The sequence below is a fragment of the Cherax quadricarinatus genome, chromosome 52 (assembly GCF_038502225.1).
Source record: "Cherax quadricarinatus isolate ZL_2023a chromosome 52, ASM3850222v1, whole genome shotgun sequence".
NCBI lineage: Eukaryota > Metazoa > Arthropoda > Malacostraca > Decapoda > Parastacidae > Cherax > Cherax quadricarinatus.
The window spans coordinates 22,852,514-22,870,144 of NC_091343.1; the positions used below are offsets into that span (position 1 = coordinate 22,852,514).

The window sequence follows — 17,631 nt, forward strand, 5'->3', positions numbered from 1 at the left end:
TTGTTTACTTCAGAGGAGCCAGTAAGCGCTGATGTCCACTTCAGAGCCAGTAAGCACTGCACACTGCTGGGAACGAGCAACCATTAATAGAAATAGCAAATAAAAGCCGATGTAAATATTTCCCAAGATCTATATTTTAGCATGAGTACATAGCATCATTATCATAAATGAATTTCACAGAGAGTTCAAGCAACTCCTTAAGTCAAATATCTTTAAAACACTTCGAAAAGAATATACCAATTGCGTGTTAAGTTATGCTGTAATGGGTTGCTATTGTAAAGGACCTGCCAAGTATGGGCCAGTAGGCCTACTGCAGTGTTCCTCCTTTCTTATGTTCTTATGTAAAAACTAAGCATGTTAATGATATGGTTTACATTAGGGACATTTGTATCAAAACGAAATATTAAATACTTCTTGTAAAAAAAAAAAATCCCCTTTGGGTCTGAAATTAAATTTTGGACCTGAAAAAGGTGTGGATTATAGATCTCAGAAACTTGGATTTTTAAATAAATTGTGGATTTAACATTGCCAGATTGTCTCAAACATAAAACACGACCGGACTCCAGCTCAGTAATTTATAACGTGTTTATGTAGTTTTAGTCTGATCTTGAGAGACTTTCTAGTTTGTCCTGTGTAATGGTAATCACAACTTTCGCAGGGAACTGAATAAACACAAGAGACACAGATGCAAATAACCAGTAAATGTATTATGATTTGCGTACAGTGTCCGTAGTTTTAGCAATAAGCATCCAGACGGACACTGCAACATGAAGGACATTTCAAGAATATGTTTTTTGGGCGCCCTGCTCCTCGCTCACAGCCCCTGTCTAACATAAAAGGTGGTTCATATATATACTGTACTCCAACATATTTCTCCACCATCACTTGATACTACTTCCACTTATTAACTACTGCAACTACTACTACTACTCTCTTGCCATGACTACCATTGCCACTACTATCTTCAATACTGCTACTCCTTTTGGACTTTTGTATACCATGTGTCCTTGTATTGCACTGTTGGTAATGTCTTGGCAAAGCTCCTGGTGAGCGAAACGTAACCACGGTAAATATCTTATTAGTCCCAGATGTACCTATACACCTAACAGTCCAGGGGTCGTTTGTGATGGTTCGTAATTGAGAGGCGAAGACGCGTGCCGAGACTCGACCCACCACTCACCTCTCCGGTAGCTACAACCAGGTGACAACACACATTCCAATGTCAGTCAATACCTCTCCAAGAGAGGAGGAAGGGCCCTCAGGATGTCTCCATTATGGCCTTAACAAAGACGGGACCACAAGCGATGCATCTTCCGTCTTTCATCCCTCACAATAACAACAAAAAGGCTTTTCTGGTTCAAGACAAGAGCACCACAAGGTCGACAACACACGTGGACTTTACGGTTTGATGAGCATGTTAGCCATCGAGGGTAAACTGAACTTTCTCAGTTTAATTCTCTGGAGGAATTTAGTTTCATAGATTTAAGGTAGTGAACGCTGTCGCATATGACAAGTACACTAAATTTAAGTGTATTGTAATCTCTAGAAAATAGATTAACGATGGCGCAATTTTTTTTCATTATTATTATTATTATTATAATCAAGGGGGAAGCGCTAAACCCGGAGGATTATACAGCGCCTGGGGGGGGATGTGGAAGGCATTCAGGCTTAATTCGGGGAACTGGAGCACAGATCTAATTCCCTAAATCAAGAGCCCCTCACCAACATCAAGGAACCTTCCTTGAGGGTAAAATTTTTTTTTTTTTTTTTTTTTTTTTTTTCAAAATACTCATTTTAAGTGTATTTTAATTCCTAGATAAGAGATTAAAGTTAACTCTCAGGGTATATGTCGTGCCTTTATTTTAACAAGGGTCTGTCAAATAAATTGAAACAGATACAGTAATAACAGTCGAAAGTTGGGGGCCTATAAAAGGTAGCGAAGAAATACTATGAAACAATTGTACAGCGGTTCAACAGTGGCACTATACCAGTTGTGACAGTGTATCAGGGTTGTAGTGTCAGGTAGTGGCACTGTGTGAGGTAGTAAGTGTAATGTGAAGTATTGTAGATGAATGGTTCAAAGAACCGACACGTTGTTAAATTAGACACATGTGCAACTCTTGGGTATCTTTATTGAGGAAACGTTTCGCCACACAGTGGCTTCATCAGTCCATACAAAGGATAAACTTGAAGAACAGGAGGAGAATGAGGTAATCAGTCCCTCAACCTTGAGTCGATGTGGTCAGTCCATCAATCTTGAATAGAATACGGCATATGAGCGGAGACGCAGCTTATAAACCGTATGGCAGGAGAGGTGCAGCAGTTGTAGGTGGTGTCACATTTGTCCAGTGTGGAAGTAGGTCGTGCCCAAGGGTTAGGCAAGCGAAGAATTCCCAAGTATTAAGACTGATGAAGCCACTGTGTGGCGAAACGTTTCCTCAATAAAGATACCCAAGAGTTGCACATGTGTCTAAATTAATAATGTGAAGCATTACTGTTGTGAGGTAGCAATTGTATATCAAGTGGTATCCATGTAACAGGAAGTGGTATTCCTTAGCAATGTACTAGGAAGTGGTATTATATAATAGTGTATCAGGAAGGGATATTGTGTACCAGTGTATGAGCGAGTGGTATTACTGCAGGTAGGAGGGGTAGTTAACTAGTACACGAGAGTGGTGAGGTGAGCAATGGGTGCGCGTCACAGGTACAGCAAAACCAATTAATATCGGGTTCGAGAATTTGAAATTTGTCTGGTTATTGAGGGGTAAAAATATAAATTGCTTGGGGGACATAGTGAAGTAATTTATATGATATATTTTTATGAAAGTGTTATTAGAGGAAAGATTTATAGCATGCAGCAACACTGAAGCAGTCATAAAATCCCCTGTAGATTATACAGGAGTGAAGATTTTAGGAATATTAAAGAAAGAGAACATTTCACAAGGCCTAATGGCTTATTTTAAAGATCTGCCTCCCGTAGTATCCAGGAAGAGGGACTGATTACCTAGTATCTTCCACATTAATAATCCGGACGTAGGGCACTGAAACTTATGAGTACGTATTGTGTGCCTTTTTCATTCTTCATCTTCCACTATCGTCAGTGTATAGTTCTGCAAGGCTGAGGGACTGACTACCTCGTCTTCTACTGTCTTCGTAAATCAGCTCTGTATTGCATAGATAAAGTCACTGTTTGGCGAAATATGTGCCTACTTCTTACCTTCCATACATCAGTAGGCCTACCTCATTCCTACATTTTACTTGCCACTGTCAGGCAGACGCTTCTCACACTGTCATTAGTATGCATGTAGCAGGCAAATATACTGTACATGCTTCTCAAAATTGTTTCAATAATACCGTCTGGTAGGCTTGCCGGTGGCCTGGTGGCTAAAGCTCCCGCTTCACATACGGAGGGCCCGGGTTCGATTCCCGGCGGGTGGAAACATTCGACACGTTTCCTTACACCTATTGTCCTGTTCACCTAGCAGTAAATAGGTACCTGGGTGTTAGTCGACTAGTGTGGGTCGCATCCTGGGAGACAAGATTAAGGACCCCAATGGAAATAAGTTAGACAGTCCTCGATGACGCACTGACTTTCTTGGGTTATCCTGGGTGGCTAACCCTCCGGGGTTAAAAATCCGAACGAAATCTTATCTTATCTCTTATCTACAATACTACTGCTAATTACAGGTTTAGCACTTGGTTATGATAATAATAATATTACTAATGTGGTGTTTTCTTTATACATGTTAATTTTTATCCAGTTAGAATCCACTGTTACTAGTCCTGCCCAGAATGAAATATTTTTAGTACCGTGTTCAACTCCCCTTTAATTTACTTAGATCCTTCATAGCCAGAATGGGTTAGTAAGGTTATCACAGCTGGAACCTCTGTTACCTTTGAGAATAAAGATATTGAGGATCTGTTTAGTATAGGCTGGTAGGCCTGCTGTATTGGTCCACTCTTATGTTCATAAATCATATCTGGTATTTCTCAGGGAAAAATTGGGAAAACAAATTTCCGGACCTATTTGTTTACAGATTACAAGTTCAGTGCTTTTAATGTGTCATCGATGACGCAGGGGAGAAGATTAACCTTGTCATCCTTCACTGTTTGTTTCTCATCGCCTTTATGTCTAGTGTGTAATATGGAGACCGGAACTGATCAGCCTAATACAAATGGGAACCAGCGATGACGGTTTCAGTAAAGCCTCGCTAGTCTGTTTCCTGTTGCTGCCTCTGTTATGAGGCTGTGGGCGCCTTGTTTTTGTTTGTTTGCTGTTAGTACCATGTTTTTGTTTTGTGTATATCTTCTGTATGAATAATCCTGTGGATGTCGTCTGTAAGAGTAATCGTGTGGATGTCGTCTGTAAGAGTAATCGTGTGGATGTCGTCTGTAAGAGTAATCGTGTGGATGTCGTCTGTAAGAGTAATCGTGTGGATGTCGTCTGTAAGAGTAATCATGTGGATGTCGTCTGTAAGAGTAATCATGTGGATGTCGTCTGTTTGATTAAGCCTGCGTGTAAAAGACGTAACCTCAGGACACTCGTAAATGCAACCCAACGAAGCGTAACGTAAGTTTGTTCATCAGAGTAAATCGTTGATTTTACTTTGGCAAAATAATATAATTCAGGATGAAATAGCTATTCCCTTTATAACTTTTAAGACCAGCCAAAGTACGTACTATAAATATTTCCCGGAATTTTATCCTCCCTCGTGTGAGGCTTGTAAGAGTAGCAATGAAATACGTATCCTTTGATCTGGCCAATGTTATATCCATTATAACTGTTGGAGAAACGTTCAGGCAAGGGTATGTAGAGAATAAATAAGAAATTCTGGGATGTAAGTAAATGAGATTTTGTTAAAGTTTTAGTAAGAAATATTGGAGTGTCAATATCAGTAGCATGTGTAAATGACACTCTTTGGACTGAAGATGCTTGCAGCTCTTAAACGAGGACTGGAGACACAGAAAATGATAAGCCATAACTTGGACCCCAGGAGCTTCCTTCCATCTAGTTTAGTATCTCCTGAAGATGGTTTATTTATTTATTTATTATTTATTTATTTCGAAATTTTAGCATACATACAGAGGTGAAAAGAGATGAAAAGAAAATGTTAGTTATTTCTTTATTATGAAATGTTTTATTCATACATATACAATAACAAAAATAATATTAATCTTTATTCCTACACAGTACATCATACGACTGGTATTGAATTAGTTGACAATATGGGCATGACTCACGAAATTGTATTGACACGATTCCAAACAAACCATACCACGGGTGGGGTTAGAGCCTGCGATCAGTCTCAAGACTCCAGAGTTTTGAGACTGATCGCGGGTTCAAACCCCACTCGTGGTATGGTTAATATTGGCATTCTTTCTAGAATGCACCTGGTTATGTAGGGCATTTCTGGGCATAACTGATCCTTAAGTAGCCTGAATACACACCAACACACCTCGCTGATGCTACGCAACACCAGCTAAATGTTAGCTGACCAGAAATAAGACGGGCAGAAAGCTGAATCGGATTACATTAATTTTATTAAGGCCAAGATAGTCCGGTGCAAAAAAAAAAAAACTTTGCATCATTTTAATTTGCAACAACTTATCCAATAATGGATGAGTGGGGGAAATATAAGAAAAGAACCGGTTTGTTGGGGAACAGGATTTCAAGCCTATCGACTACTCTAGGGTCAATAAGACTCCACTTAACCTTCTCACCACCAGACAAAAATATCTTAGTCTCTAAAATAAAAGGATTAATGTAAATTCTCGGTGTATATAAGCTGACAGAAATACACATCTTGGAGTATATATTCCATGAAAAATCTAAAAAAAAAAAAAAGTAATACGTATTGTTTCCTATTAATGTCGAATTGTGTTATATGTTATTTTCAAATAAATACAAGTGTCAGTTTGCTTATTTCAAATTTTAAGAGATGGAATGGGCAAAAATAATTTGTGTAATTATATATTAGCCACCAAAAAATATATCAGCAGGAACGCTATATAGATAAATACTGATATACAAAAACTTTTAGCACCTGATAATTAATAAAGCAATTTCTTTAAGTCTCCCTCTTATTATATGTTTTCTTTGTAAGCAGCATCTTTCTTCGTTTTCTATCCAGTTTTCAGATAAACTAATATTCAGGATGTTTTCACTTGTGAGCTAATTATTTAACATCGGCAGTTTCTCAGAGGCAAAGTGACCCGAAAAAAACACGTTCATCATCATTCAGTCCATGGCACGCCTACACTACGGTTAAAAAAAATACAACATATCAACACCTATGCTTCGGAGCGCAGGCACTGTACTTTAAACCTCCAGGACTCGAGTCCGGCTAACTGGCTTCCCTGAATCTCTTCATAAATGTTACTTTGCTCAAACTTCAGCAGCATATCAAGTCAAAAATAATTTGTCTCGACTCGCTCATATCTCATTAGCGCACACTTGCTGGAAGTCCAAACCCTTTGCAGACAAAGCCCCCTTTACCCTCTCCCTCCCTCCATCCTTTCCTAGGGCGACCTCTACCCCTTGTTCTTTCCACTACAGATTTATATGCTCTTAAAGTCATCGTGTTTCGTTCCAACCTCTAAATGTCAGAACCACAACAGCCCCTTCTCAGCCCTCTTTAATAATACTTTTAGTAACCCCGTGCCTTCTAATTTCCAAACTATGGAGTCTCTACATTATATTCACACTGCATATTCCACTCAGACATGATATCTCCACTGGGTCCAGCCTTCTCCTTGTTGCAATCTTTACAACCCATGTTTCACACCCAGATAAGAGCGTTGGTATAACCATAATCTCATACATTCCCCTCTTTGTTTACTTGGGACTCGCCTTTTTCCCCTCATCAATTCTATGATTCACCTCTTCTTTCATAGACCCATTTGCTAACACGCTCACTCCAAATATCTGAAAACGTTCACCTTCTCCATACTCTCTCCCACCAATCTGATATTCAGTCCTTCATTACCTAAAATATTTATCCGTATCACCTTGCTCTTTCATATGTTCACTTTTAATTTCCTTCCTTTACATACCCTTCCACACCCGTCCACCAACCTCTGAAGCTTCTCTCCAGAATCTCCCAAAAGCACAGTGTCATCAGCAAAAAGCAACTGTGACAACTCTCACTTTGTGTAAGATTCTTTATCTTGTAATCGCACCTCTTGCCAACACCCGAGCATTCACTTCTTACAGCCCATCTATAAATATTTTCAACAAAAATGGTGACATCACGCATTCCTGTCTAAGGCCTTACCATTTACTGATAATGTCCCTGAATAAAACTGATGTATATCATAAAGACAGGTAGAGGGATGGTAAACGCTTTTAACGCAAATGGGGTCGAGGAGGGGGAGGGAGATAGAGATAGAGAGATGGATAGATATATAGAACAGATACTTGGCTGCGATACAGAATTAATCTTAATTCAGAGCATCATTGCAGCAAGTATGTTAACTAACAGCAGGTGAACGAGTACGTGATCTGCCAATCGCCCTATCAAATCAGTTTCATCACTGCGCCAGCGGTGGTATTAGGTAAGGCAGGGGAGTGTCCCGTTGCCCAAGTGACCTTATAACCTCCTCTGGTGGTGATATATAACGGGTACGTAGGCTCGATCTTCTAACCCTTCTAGGGTAGGGTAGGTGCCTGAGCCCGAGCCTTTAGCTCATAAGACTGTCATTCCCATTTGCCCCCTTGGGGCGGGGATGGCAGACCGGAGAGGCCTAGCTTGTGGCTAGGCCTGGGGACAGTTGGTCCCAAAGATGAGGAGGTACTTGTGCCTCCTCCCATGGGAGACTTAGGTCTCAGACACTCCCTAAAGAGGGAGCCAAGGCCGGACCACCACTTGGAAAAGGCCCGGGCCGGGAGAATACCGGCTAATCTTTAATAATAATAATAATCGATCTTCGCTAGCGCACTCAGCTCATACACTGAGGTTTGAATCTCCTCCGGTACGGCTCGAAAACATTAGGGACGTGTTTCCATAAGACACCTGCTGTCCCTGTCCCTGTTCACCCATCAGTTTAAAATGGGTACTTGGGTGTTAGTCGACTGGTGTGGGTCGCATCCTGAGACAAAACTGACCTAATTTGCCCGAAATTCTCAGCATAAGGGGCTTTCTATAGCAGTATGTCATTGATGTCAGCTAGGTCTTTATACCATGTACATGTACTTGTAGTAAATAGATATTATTATTATTATTATTATTATTATTATTATTATTATTATTATTATTATTATTATTATTATTATTATTATTATTATTAAAACTAGTCTGGAGGCTCAGTTGGTAGCCTCAGATCGCACTCAGAGAAACATTGGTTAAGTTTCCCCTACATCTGCTGCCCTCGTTCACCTACAAATAAATAGGTATCTGGGTGCTAGGCAGCAGGTCTGGGTCACATTCTATGGAAAAACAAAATAAGCGCAGGGAAAGTTGATTATTTTGAATCTTTCTCGCGAATTCGCGATTAATTTACACACACACACACACACACACCAGGCCAAGAGCTTGGACTCGACCCCTGCAACCTCAACTAGGTGAGTACACACATGCAGTGTGCTGCTACATTTCGGGAAAAAAAGCTAGCTATTTTTCCGTTATATTCCATCACACAAGACGTGTTACATAGCGTTGACGTCTGTAAGCCTCAGCTGATAAACGTCAGGAGGCCTATAAGTCAGTGTGTCTGACTTTTTTGGGTTATCCTAGGTTCTCCACACATATGCTGTTATGTATAATAAGCTATGTAACGGTATTTGTGTATACCTGAATTAACTTACTTATGGCGGAAGGTTGAGGTAGCCTGAGCGGAGTGGACGGAAGGCGGTGAGGGGTATGAACGGATGTTTGGTGGGGGGTGGGGGTTATTGTGGGGTCTCACACTAGAAGACTGGGACAGCTCGCAAAACCTCCTGCAGTATATGGTTGTCTTGACTGGTGAGTGTGTTGTCTCCTCGTGTCCAGGGAACAGAGTCTCACCTACCTCATGTATGTGACTGATAAACCTGAGGATAACTAGGCTCCTCAAAGGGGCTTCTGGTTCATATTATTCACGGCACTGATGAATAATATTCAGAATATCGTTAGTGGAGCAGAATACAATTTGTTTTAACAGGAGTTGCTGTATCAGTGGGGTTATTCAGTGCAAGGCGTCCTGAAGACTCCAACTTCCGCGACGTGGACGAATTAACTAGTACTTACCAATTTCTGTAACTAAGAAAAATTGTTGTTACGGTTCTGTTGGAAAAAGAACCAAAACTTTGTTCAGTTTCAACTTTATTTCTGAGGGTTAGTGAGAATGGTTCCTTCTTGTTATAAAACTACTGTAACCTACTGTCATCTTAGCATTTAAATACTACTGCTAATAATAATAACACTTGACGACAGACACCATGATTCCTCTGTGTACTGATTTTGTCTATGTTCTCTGTAAATATTACAGTTTATTACTTAGGTAAGGTTCGTCAGGAAACAGGACAAGAGTTTCCTGACGCTGGTCGGTCATCTGACAGAAGACTTCTGCTTGTCTTGTTTCCTTTCATATTAACCGCATCATGAGAGCAGCGTTGTTGAAAGTCGAGCCTATACAGCTTTGACAGATTTTTAAGATTGAATAAGTAGGCCTGAGATCTAAAAAGTGTGAAATTATCTTGGAAAAGATTTGAAGCGATAGTGTGGCGGAGGGGAAGTATAAGAGAGGAAGAACAGGAAGGAGGAGAGGAAGCTTGGCATTCTGTACGTCAGGAGAAGCTGGATTATATGGGATATTGCCGACAAGCCTGGAAACGAAGGCACAAGTTTCAGAACAAACGTTTACTGAGAAAACGTCTTGCCCTTTGAAGAGTTTTATCATGCTCTCCAGAATGTAAAACGTTGTCCCACTGAATTCTTTTTTTTTTTTATCTGTATAGTAGTACTCGTTTGGCAGGAGAAATGAGAGAAATTTCACACTTTCGTGGCTTGTAAAATAGTTTAACTCCGCACAACCTTCCTCAGCTTATTTCAAGTCCAACCTTATTTATCTAAGGTATTACTGCATTCTCAAGATGTGAGTCGCTACAGTTGCCTAACACCCAGGTATCTCTTTACTATTTACTGTTAGGTAAACGGTAAATAGGTACCCGGAGACTATAATGAGAGGTACGACCACAGTGTAGGTGCTGTCAGAGGTACGACCAAGGCACGGATGCTGCGGCGGAGTGGATGACCTGGGCACGGTTGATAACTTGCGTGGGGAGAGCTCTAAACGCGTAGGAGTTCATACAAGTGCCAAAAGGGGGGGGGAGGAGGCATTCAGATTTGATCCAAGGAAGGGAACAGCGGATCCATTTTCTTGGATCAAGATCTCCTTACTGGCATCGACGAACCTCCCTTAAGGGAATGTGGCAGTAAAGCACGATCGCTTGACACGTCCAGAGGAGGACGGGTTACCGCAGGGGAAAGTAGCTCTGGTTACTAATTAGTCTCAGGAACGGTGTGCTAATACTGTCCTGCTGGTCGAGAACGTGTGGCGATGTATAGAATATTGATACAGTACCACAACCAGTGACTCCGTGCAAGATTAGGCGCTGTATGTGTGTGTACTCATCTAGTTGTACTCACCTAGTTGAGGTTGCGGGGGTCGAGTCCGAGCTCCTGGCCCCGCCTCTTCACTGATCGCTACTAGGTCACTCTCCCTGAACCGTGAGCTTTATCATACCTCTGCTTAAAGCTATGTGTGGATCCTGCCTCCACTACATCGCTTCCCAAACTATTCCACTTACTGACTACTCTGTGGCTGAAGAAATACTTCCTAACATCCCTGTGATTCATCTGTGTCTTCAACTTCCAACTGTGTCCCCTTGTTACTGTGTCCAATCTCTGGAACATCCTGTCTTTGTCCAACTTGTCAATTCCTCTCAGTATTTTGTATGTCGTTATCATGTCCCCCCTATCTCTCCTGTCCTCCAGTGTCGTCAGGTTGATTTCCCTTAACCTCTCCTCGTAGGACATACCTCTTAGCTCTGGGACTAGTCTTGTTGCAAACCTTTGCACTTTCTCTAGTTTCTTTACGTGCTTGGCTAGGTGTGGGTTCCAAACTGGTGCCGCATACTCCAATATGGGCCTAACGTACACGGTGTACAGGGTCCTGAACGATTCCTTATTAAGATGTCGGAATGCTGTTCTGAGGTTTGCTAGGCGCCCATATGCTGCAGCAGTTATTTGGTTGATGTGCGCTTCAGGAGATGGGCCTGGTGTTATACTCACCCCAAGATCTTTTTCCTTGAGTGAGGTTTGTAGTCTCTGGCCCCCTAGACTGTACTCTGTCTGCGGTCTTCTTTGCCCTTCCCCAATCTTCATGACTTTGCACTTGGTGGGATTGAACTCCAGGAGCCAATTGCTGGACCTGGTCTGCAGCCTGTCCAGATCCCTTTGTAGTTCTGCCTGGTCTTCGATCGAGTGAATTCATCTCATCAACTTCACGTCATCTGCAAACAGGGACACCTCAGAGTCTATTCCTTCCGTCATGTCGTTCACAAATACCAGAAACAGCACTGACCCCTGTGGGACCCCGCTGGTCACAGGTGCCCACTCTGACACCTCGCCACGTACCATGACTCGCTGCTGTCTTCCTGACAAGTATTCCCTGATCCATTGTAGTGCCTTTCCTGTTATCCCTGCTTGGTCCTCCAGTTTTTGCACCAATCTCTTGTGTGGAACTGTGTCAAACGCCTTCTTGCAGTCCAAGAATATGCAATCCACCCATCCCCTCTCTCTCTTGTCTTACTGCTGTCATCATGTCATAGAACTCCAGTAGGTTTGTGACACAGGATTTCCTGTCCCTGAAACCATGTTGGCTGCTGTTGATGAGATCATTCCTTTCTAGGTGTTCCACCACTCTTCTCCTGATAATCTTCTCCATGATTTTGCATACTATACATGTCAGTGACACTGGTCTGTAGTTTAATGCTTCATGTCTGTCTCCTTTTTTAAAGATTGGGACTACATTTGCTGTCTTCCATGCCTCAGGCAATCTCCCTGTTTCGATAGATGTATTGAATATTGTTGTTAGGGGTACACATAGCGCCTCTACTCCCTTTCTCAATACCCATGGGGAGATGTTATCTGGCCGCATTGCCTTTGAGGCATCTAGCTCACTCAGAAGCCTCTTCACTTCTTCCTCGGTTGTGTGCACTGTGTCCAGCACATGGTGGTGTGCCCCACCTCTCCGTCTTTCTGGAGCCCCTTCTGTCTCCTCTGTGAACACTTCTTTGAATCTCTTGTTGAGTTCCTCACATACTTCACGGTCATTTCTTGTTGTCTCTCCTCCTTCCTTCCTTAGCCTGATTACCTGGTCCTTGACTGTTGTTTTCCTCCTGATGTGGCTATACAACAGTTTCGGGTCAGATTTGGCTTTCGCTGCTATGTCATTTTCATATTGTCTTTGGGCCTCCCTTCTTATCTGTGCATATTCGTTTCTGGCTCTACGACTGCTCTCCTTATTCTCCTTTGTCCTTTGCCTTCTATATTTCTTCCATTCCCTAGCACACTTGGTTTTTGCCTCCCTGCACCTTTGGGTAAACCATGGACTCATCCTGGCTTTTTCATTATTCCTGTTACCCTTGGGTACAAACCTCTCCTCAGCCTCCTTGCATTTTGTTGCTACATATTCCATCATCTCATTAACTGGCTTCCCTGCCAGTTCTCTGTCCCACTGAACCCCGTTCAGGAAGTTCCTCATTCCTGTGTAGTCCCCTTTCTTGTAGTTTGGCTTCATTCGTCCTGGCCTTCCTGCTTCTCCCTCCACTTGTAGCTCTACTGTGTATTCGAAGCTTAAAACCACATGGTCACTGGCCCCAAGGGGTCTTTCATATGTGATGTCCTCGATATCTGCACTACTCACTACTCACTACCCACTACTCCGTGTGTGTGTGTGTGTGTGTGTGTGTGTGTGTGTGTGTGTGTGTGTGTGTGTGTGTGTGTGTGTGTGTGTGTGTGTGTGTGTGTGTGTGTGTGTGTGTGTGTGTGTGTGTGTACTCACCTATTTGTACTCACCTATTTGTGGTTGCAGGGGTCGAGTCTTAGCAGTGTGTGTGTGTGTGTGTGTGTGTGTGTGTATTAGAGCAATGAGTGTTTACCAACAACAGGCGTGAAACACTTTTGGCGTCTGCGTTAATTTTAAAGTGATAAATATTATTGACATTTGCTTTATTTTGCAGAAATGATGACGTGGTGGAAGGTGGCGTTGGTAGCAGTGACGACGGTAGTCTGCATGGTATCAAAGGCTTCCGGCGATATCAACGAAACCATTAAGGATATTTACGAGAACCCGTCGAAGGGGGAGGTGGCTATTCCCTTCAGCTACGACCCTGCGTCTACGTCCTTCAACACCACCATATCCTTCACGTGCCCGATCTTCTCCTTCACTCTGCCCGGCGCCGGGGACTTCTCTCCTGCAGGCATCAGCTTACAGTCCTTCGGCGGTCTTACCTTCATAGGGATCTTTCTGCTTGGAGGTTTGGCCATAGCAATATACACTACCAACCAGAAAGCCACAGGACCCGCCAGAGAGATTTCTGACGGGTATAGCCTCGGGGAATACTTGCTTAATGGTCTTATCACGGAGTCTCTCACCGTCATGCCCATCATTGTGGACAAGAACTGCGTCAAGCAGGCCATCTGCGAAGCCTACGTAGATTCCAAAAGATTCGGCTTCCTAACATTACCAGTCAGGCTCCTAGTGCCGTAAGTACTCAGTCATGTTCTTAATCCCTTGCCTCTGGTGTTTGCAGTCCTTGTACTACTAAGTATTCAAGTACTAATTACTTGAGTACTTAGTAAATGAGTATATTGCATGTCAGGCTCCTCTTACTAAGCACTCGGGTATTAAGTACTCAAGATAGGTTCCTTGATACTAGGCAGATGAACATATCCTCCAATTCCCTAAGTCCTGAATGACCCCTACATTACCGAAGCAACAATCCTGAGACTTAATATCTGCCCAGGATAGTACGGAATGAGAGAAGTGGGGAGATTAGGTTTGATCCGCTGAAATGGGAGGGTACCTCCAATTCCATGGATCAAAAGCTCTTTGCCATCACTTAGGCATCCCCTCGAAGGGACAAAACATTTATTTCTTATTATATACTTATGGTATCACTATGGCAGCAGCCCACGTATATCTACTCGGGTATAATACCTCATGTGGTATATACATTATTATTATTATAATCAAAAAGAAGCGCTAAACCACAAGGGCTATACAGCTGTGGTATATACAAAGCTAATATATTGATGAATATATCAAGCTTCATTCAGTCGTAAAGAATATTTCAATTTCATTCACAGATACACGGTTTAGCTCACCAAATTCTCTGAACCACATCTTTACTCCCGATGTAGGAAAAGAGTCATTGTAGATCTAGAAGCACTTTCATTGTATCTAAATTCAGAGCTATTCGAGGTGAATAAGCATTAAACAAGTATGTATCTTGTAGTACTTGAGATAAATTAGGATGCAATACTCTGTCATTAGGTCCCCTGGACTCGACGTACCTGAGGAGAAGCTAACGGAGCTGCAGAAGGCCGCCAGGTACGCCGAAGAAGGAGGCGAGGATTGCCATTACGAGTTCCCTTGTCTCCTCCAGCCTCTTGATCTCATCCTCTTTTTCTACGACTACTTGCGTGGCCACAAGTAGGCGTCCGCAATCACGAAGGCAATCGGCGCAACCAAGCTGAACTTCTACAGCAGTCGGCAAGAAAATTAATAAAGTTTAGGAGGGCAGTTGAATTCCTCCGGACGGCTTCATGGCGAGAACGCTCGGTTATAAAATAAAACTGTCTAACAGTGACTGGACGACTAATAGTATATAGAAAATCGAGTCTCCATCACATGCACATTGAGTAAACACCAGTGTGATACTTCATGATGTAAAATCAGTGGCTAGTATCCAATAGTCAGACTTCATGAAGTAAAAATCAGTGGCTAGTATCCAATAGTCAGCTACTAGTCTGGGCATTTTTAAGTAATCTAGTGGCATTTGAATATTTTACAGGCATAATTTATATTAATCATTCCCTTGTTACAGTTACTTTTTTTTTTTTTGGTAACAATGACATGTAACTCATTTTTACGAAAATAATAAAGACATGTAGAAAACCTGATTCATTATTCCTAAAAGATTTGATTTCTTCTTAGGCGAAAACTGTTTGCATTCTCAAACAGGTGATTTTCATTCAAACACAAATTTAAATATGGTTTTTCATAATAAGTACATGGTTGCAAATATGGACAGAAATAAGGGGGGTACCTACGTCGTCCTTTAAAATTATTTCTCCTAAAAATTAGTGAAATAAGTAGACTAAGGTGCTAAACACAGACTTGTAGGTTGAGGGACTAATTATCCCATCTTCCACTTCTTACCTGGAGTTTACCTGGAGAGAGTTCCGGGGGTCAACGCCCTCGCGGCCCGGTCTGTGACCAGGCCTCCTGGTGGATCAGAGCCTGATCAACCAGGCTGTTACTGCTGGCTACACGCAAACCAACGTACGAGCCACAGCCCGGCTGGTCAGGAACCGACTTTAGGTGCTTGTCCAGTGCAAAAAGTCAGTGAAAACCTCGTCTACTATCTACGATTTTGAAATAGATATCCAGGTGTTGCACATGTCTAGTTCCTCGTCTTGCAGAATGAAGTTAAATATACTTATGCAGATACAATATTGATTATTTAACATATGTTTGCAATCTGGAAAAATAAGATCGTTTAGATTAGGTTATATCAATTTAAGTTTTTTTTTTTGAATTTAGATTGTTTATTTTCGTGCAAAATAAAAAAAATAAGTTAGAAAATATTTAAAATTAGATAAACAAAGAAGTCGACATAGTGTGACGGTATAAAAAATATTTTCAGGATTTTTTTTGTTTTTTACTTGAACGTATTTTGTTTTCAGTGACCATCCCCATGAACGTAATAATAATTCATGAGCCAGCAGTGCCGCCATCCTGCTACACACTTGCTAGCTTCATGACTCACGTGAGTGTCAGGTGGCACTCCCGCTATGAGGGTCACTTGCTACTACCTAACAAATCCCCAGGCCCTAATGAACTGTTTGCAAGGGTGTTAAAGGAATGTAAAGAGGAACTTAGCATACCTTTGGCTAATCTTTTCAACATATCGCTACAAACTGGTATAGTGCCTGATAAGTGGAAAATGGCAAAAGTAATACCTATTTGCAAGGCAGGTGACAGGTCCTTAGCTTCGAACTATAGACCAATAAGCCTTACCTCCATAGTGGGGAAAATTTATGGAATCAATAATTGCCGAAGCAATTAGTAGTTATCTTGATAGGTATAAATTGATTAATGAATCTCAACACGATTTTACGAAGGGGCGTTCCTGTCTTACGAATTTACTAACTTTTTTCACTAAGGTGTTTGAGGAGGTAGATCAGAATATGATATTGTGTATATGGACTTCAGTAAGGCTTTCGATAGAGTTCCACATCAGAGGCTATTGAGGAAACTTAAGGCACACGGAATAGGAGAATTTTTTTCCTGGGTAGAGGCATGGCTGACAAATAGGCAACAAAGACTTTGCATAAATGAGGAGAAATTAGAATGGGGGCACGTCACAAGCAGTGTTCCGCAGGGGTCAGTGTTGGGCCCGTTGTTGCTCACAATTTACATAAACGACATAGATGAGGGAATAAATAGCGACATAAGCAAATTTGCTGATGACACCAAAATAGGCCGGCCAATTCCTTCTAATGAGGACACTAGAGCACTCCAGGATGATTTGAATATACTGATGCACAGGTCGGAGAAGTGGCAGATGCAGTTTAATAAAGACAAATGCAAAATTCTAAATGTTGGACAGGAAAATAACCATGCCACATATAAACTAAATAATGTAGATCTTAATACTACTGATTGCGAAAAGAATTTAAGAGTTCTCGTAAGCAGTAATCTAAAACCAAGACAACAGAATCCTTGGCTTCATATCTAGTAGTGTAAATAATAGAAGTCCACAGGTTGTTCTTCAACTCTATATATCCTTAGTCAGGCCTCATTTAAATTATGCTGCACAGTTTTGGCCACCGTATTACAGAATGGATATAAATGCACTGGAAAACGTACAGAGGTGGATGACAAAGTTGATCCCATGTATCAGAAATCTTCCCTATGAGGATAGACTGAGGGCCCTGAATCTGCACCTTCTCGAAAAGCGTAGAATTATGGGGATATGATCGAGGTGTAAAAATGGAAAACAGGAATAAATAAAGGGGATGTAAATAGCGTGCAGAAAATTTCCAGCCAAGACAAGACTCGCAGCAATGGTTTCAAATGGGAAAAAGTCAGATTGAGGAAGGATATAGGAAAGCACTGGTTTGGTAATAGAGTTGTGAATGAGTGGAACAAACTCCCGAACACCGTTATTGAGGCTAAAACGATGTGTAGTTTTAAAAATAGGTTAGATAAATATGGGTGGATGTGGGTGGGTGTGAGTTGGACCTGACTAGCTTGTGCTACTAGGTCGATGCCGTGCTCCTTCCTTAAGCGGAATTGACCTGACTAATCCAGGGGGTGGGACATGGACCTGCTTCGCATGGGTCAGTAGGCCTACTACAG

At 41.8% G+C, this 17,631-nt stretch overlaps 1 protein-coding gene across 4 annotated transcripts; it reads left to right on the forward strand.

The window, feature by feature from the left end:
- The first annotated feature begins 7,937 nt into the window (after positions 1-7,937).
- LOC128696779 (uncharacterized) lies at positions 7,938-15,146 on the forward strand. Of its 4 annotated transcripts, none has more exons than XM_053788139.2 (3): positions 7,938-7,971; positions 13,223-13,748; positions 14,539-15,146. In XM_053788139.2, the coding sequence occupies exons 2-3, from the start codon at positions 13,225-13,227 to the stop codon at positions 14,699-14,701; spliced, it is 687 nt and encodes a 228-aa protein (XP_053644114.1). In that variant the 5' UTR covers positions 7,938-7,971; positions 13,223-13,224; the 3' UTR covers positions 14,702-15,146. The 4 variants fall into 4 exon arrangements, with proteins under 4 accessions (XP_053644114.1, XP_069952087.1, XP_069952088.1 ...); XM_070095986.1 differs by lacking the exon at positions 7,938-7,971 and adding an exon at positions 8,906-8,960; XM_070095987.1 differs by lacking the exon at positions 7,938-7,971 and adding an exon at positions 8,957-9,011.
- The last annotated feature ends 2,485 nt before the right edge of the window (positions 15,147-17,631 follow it).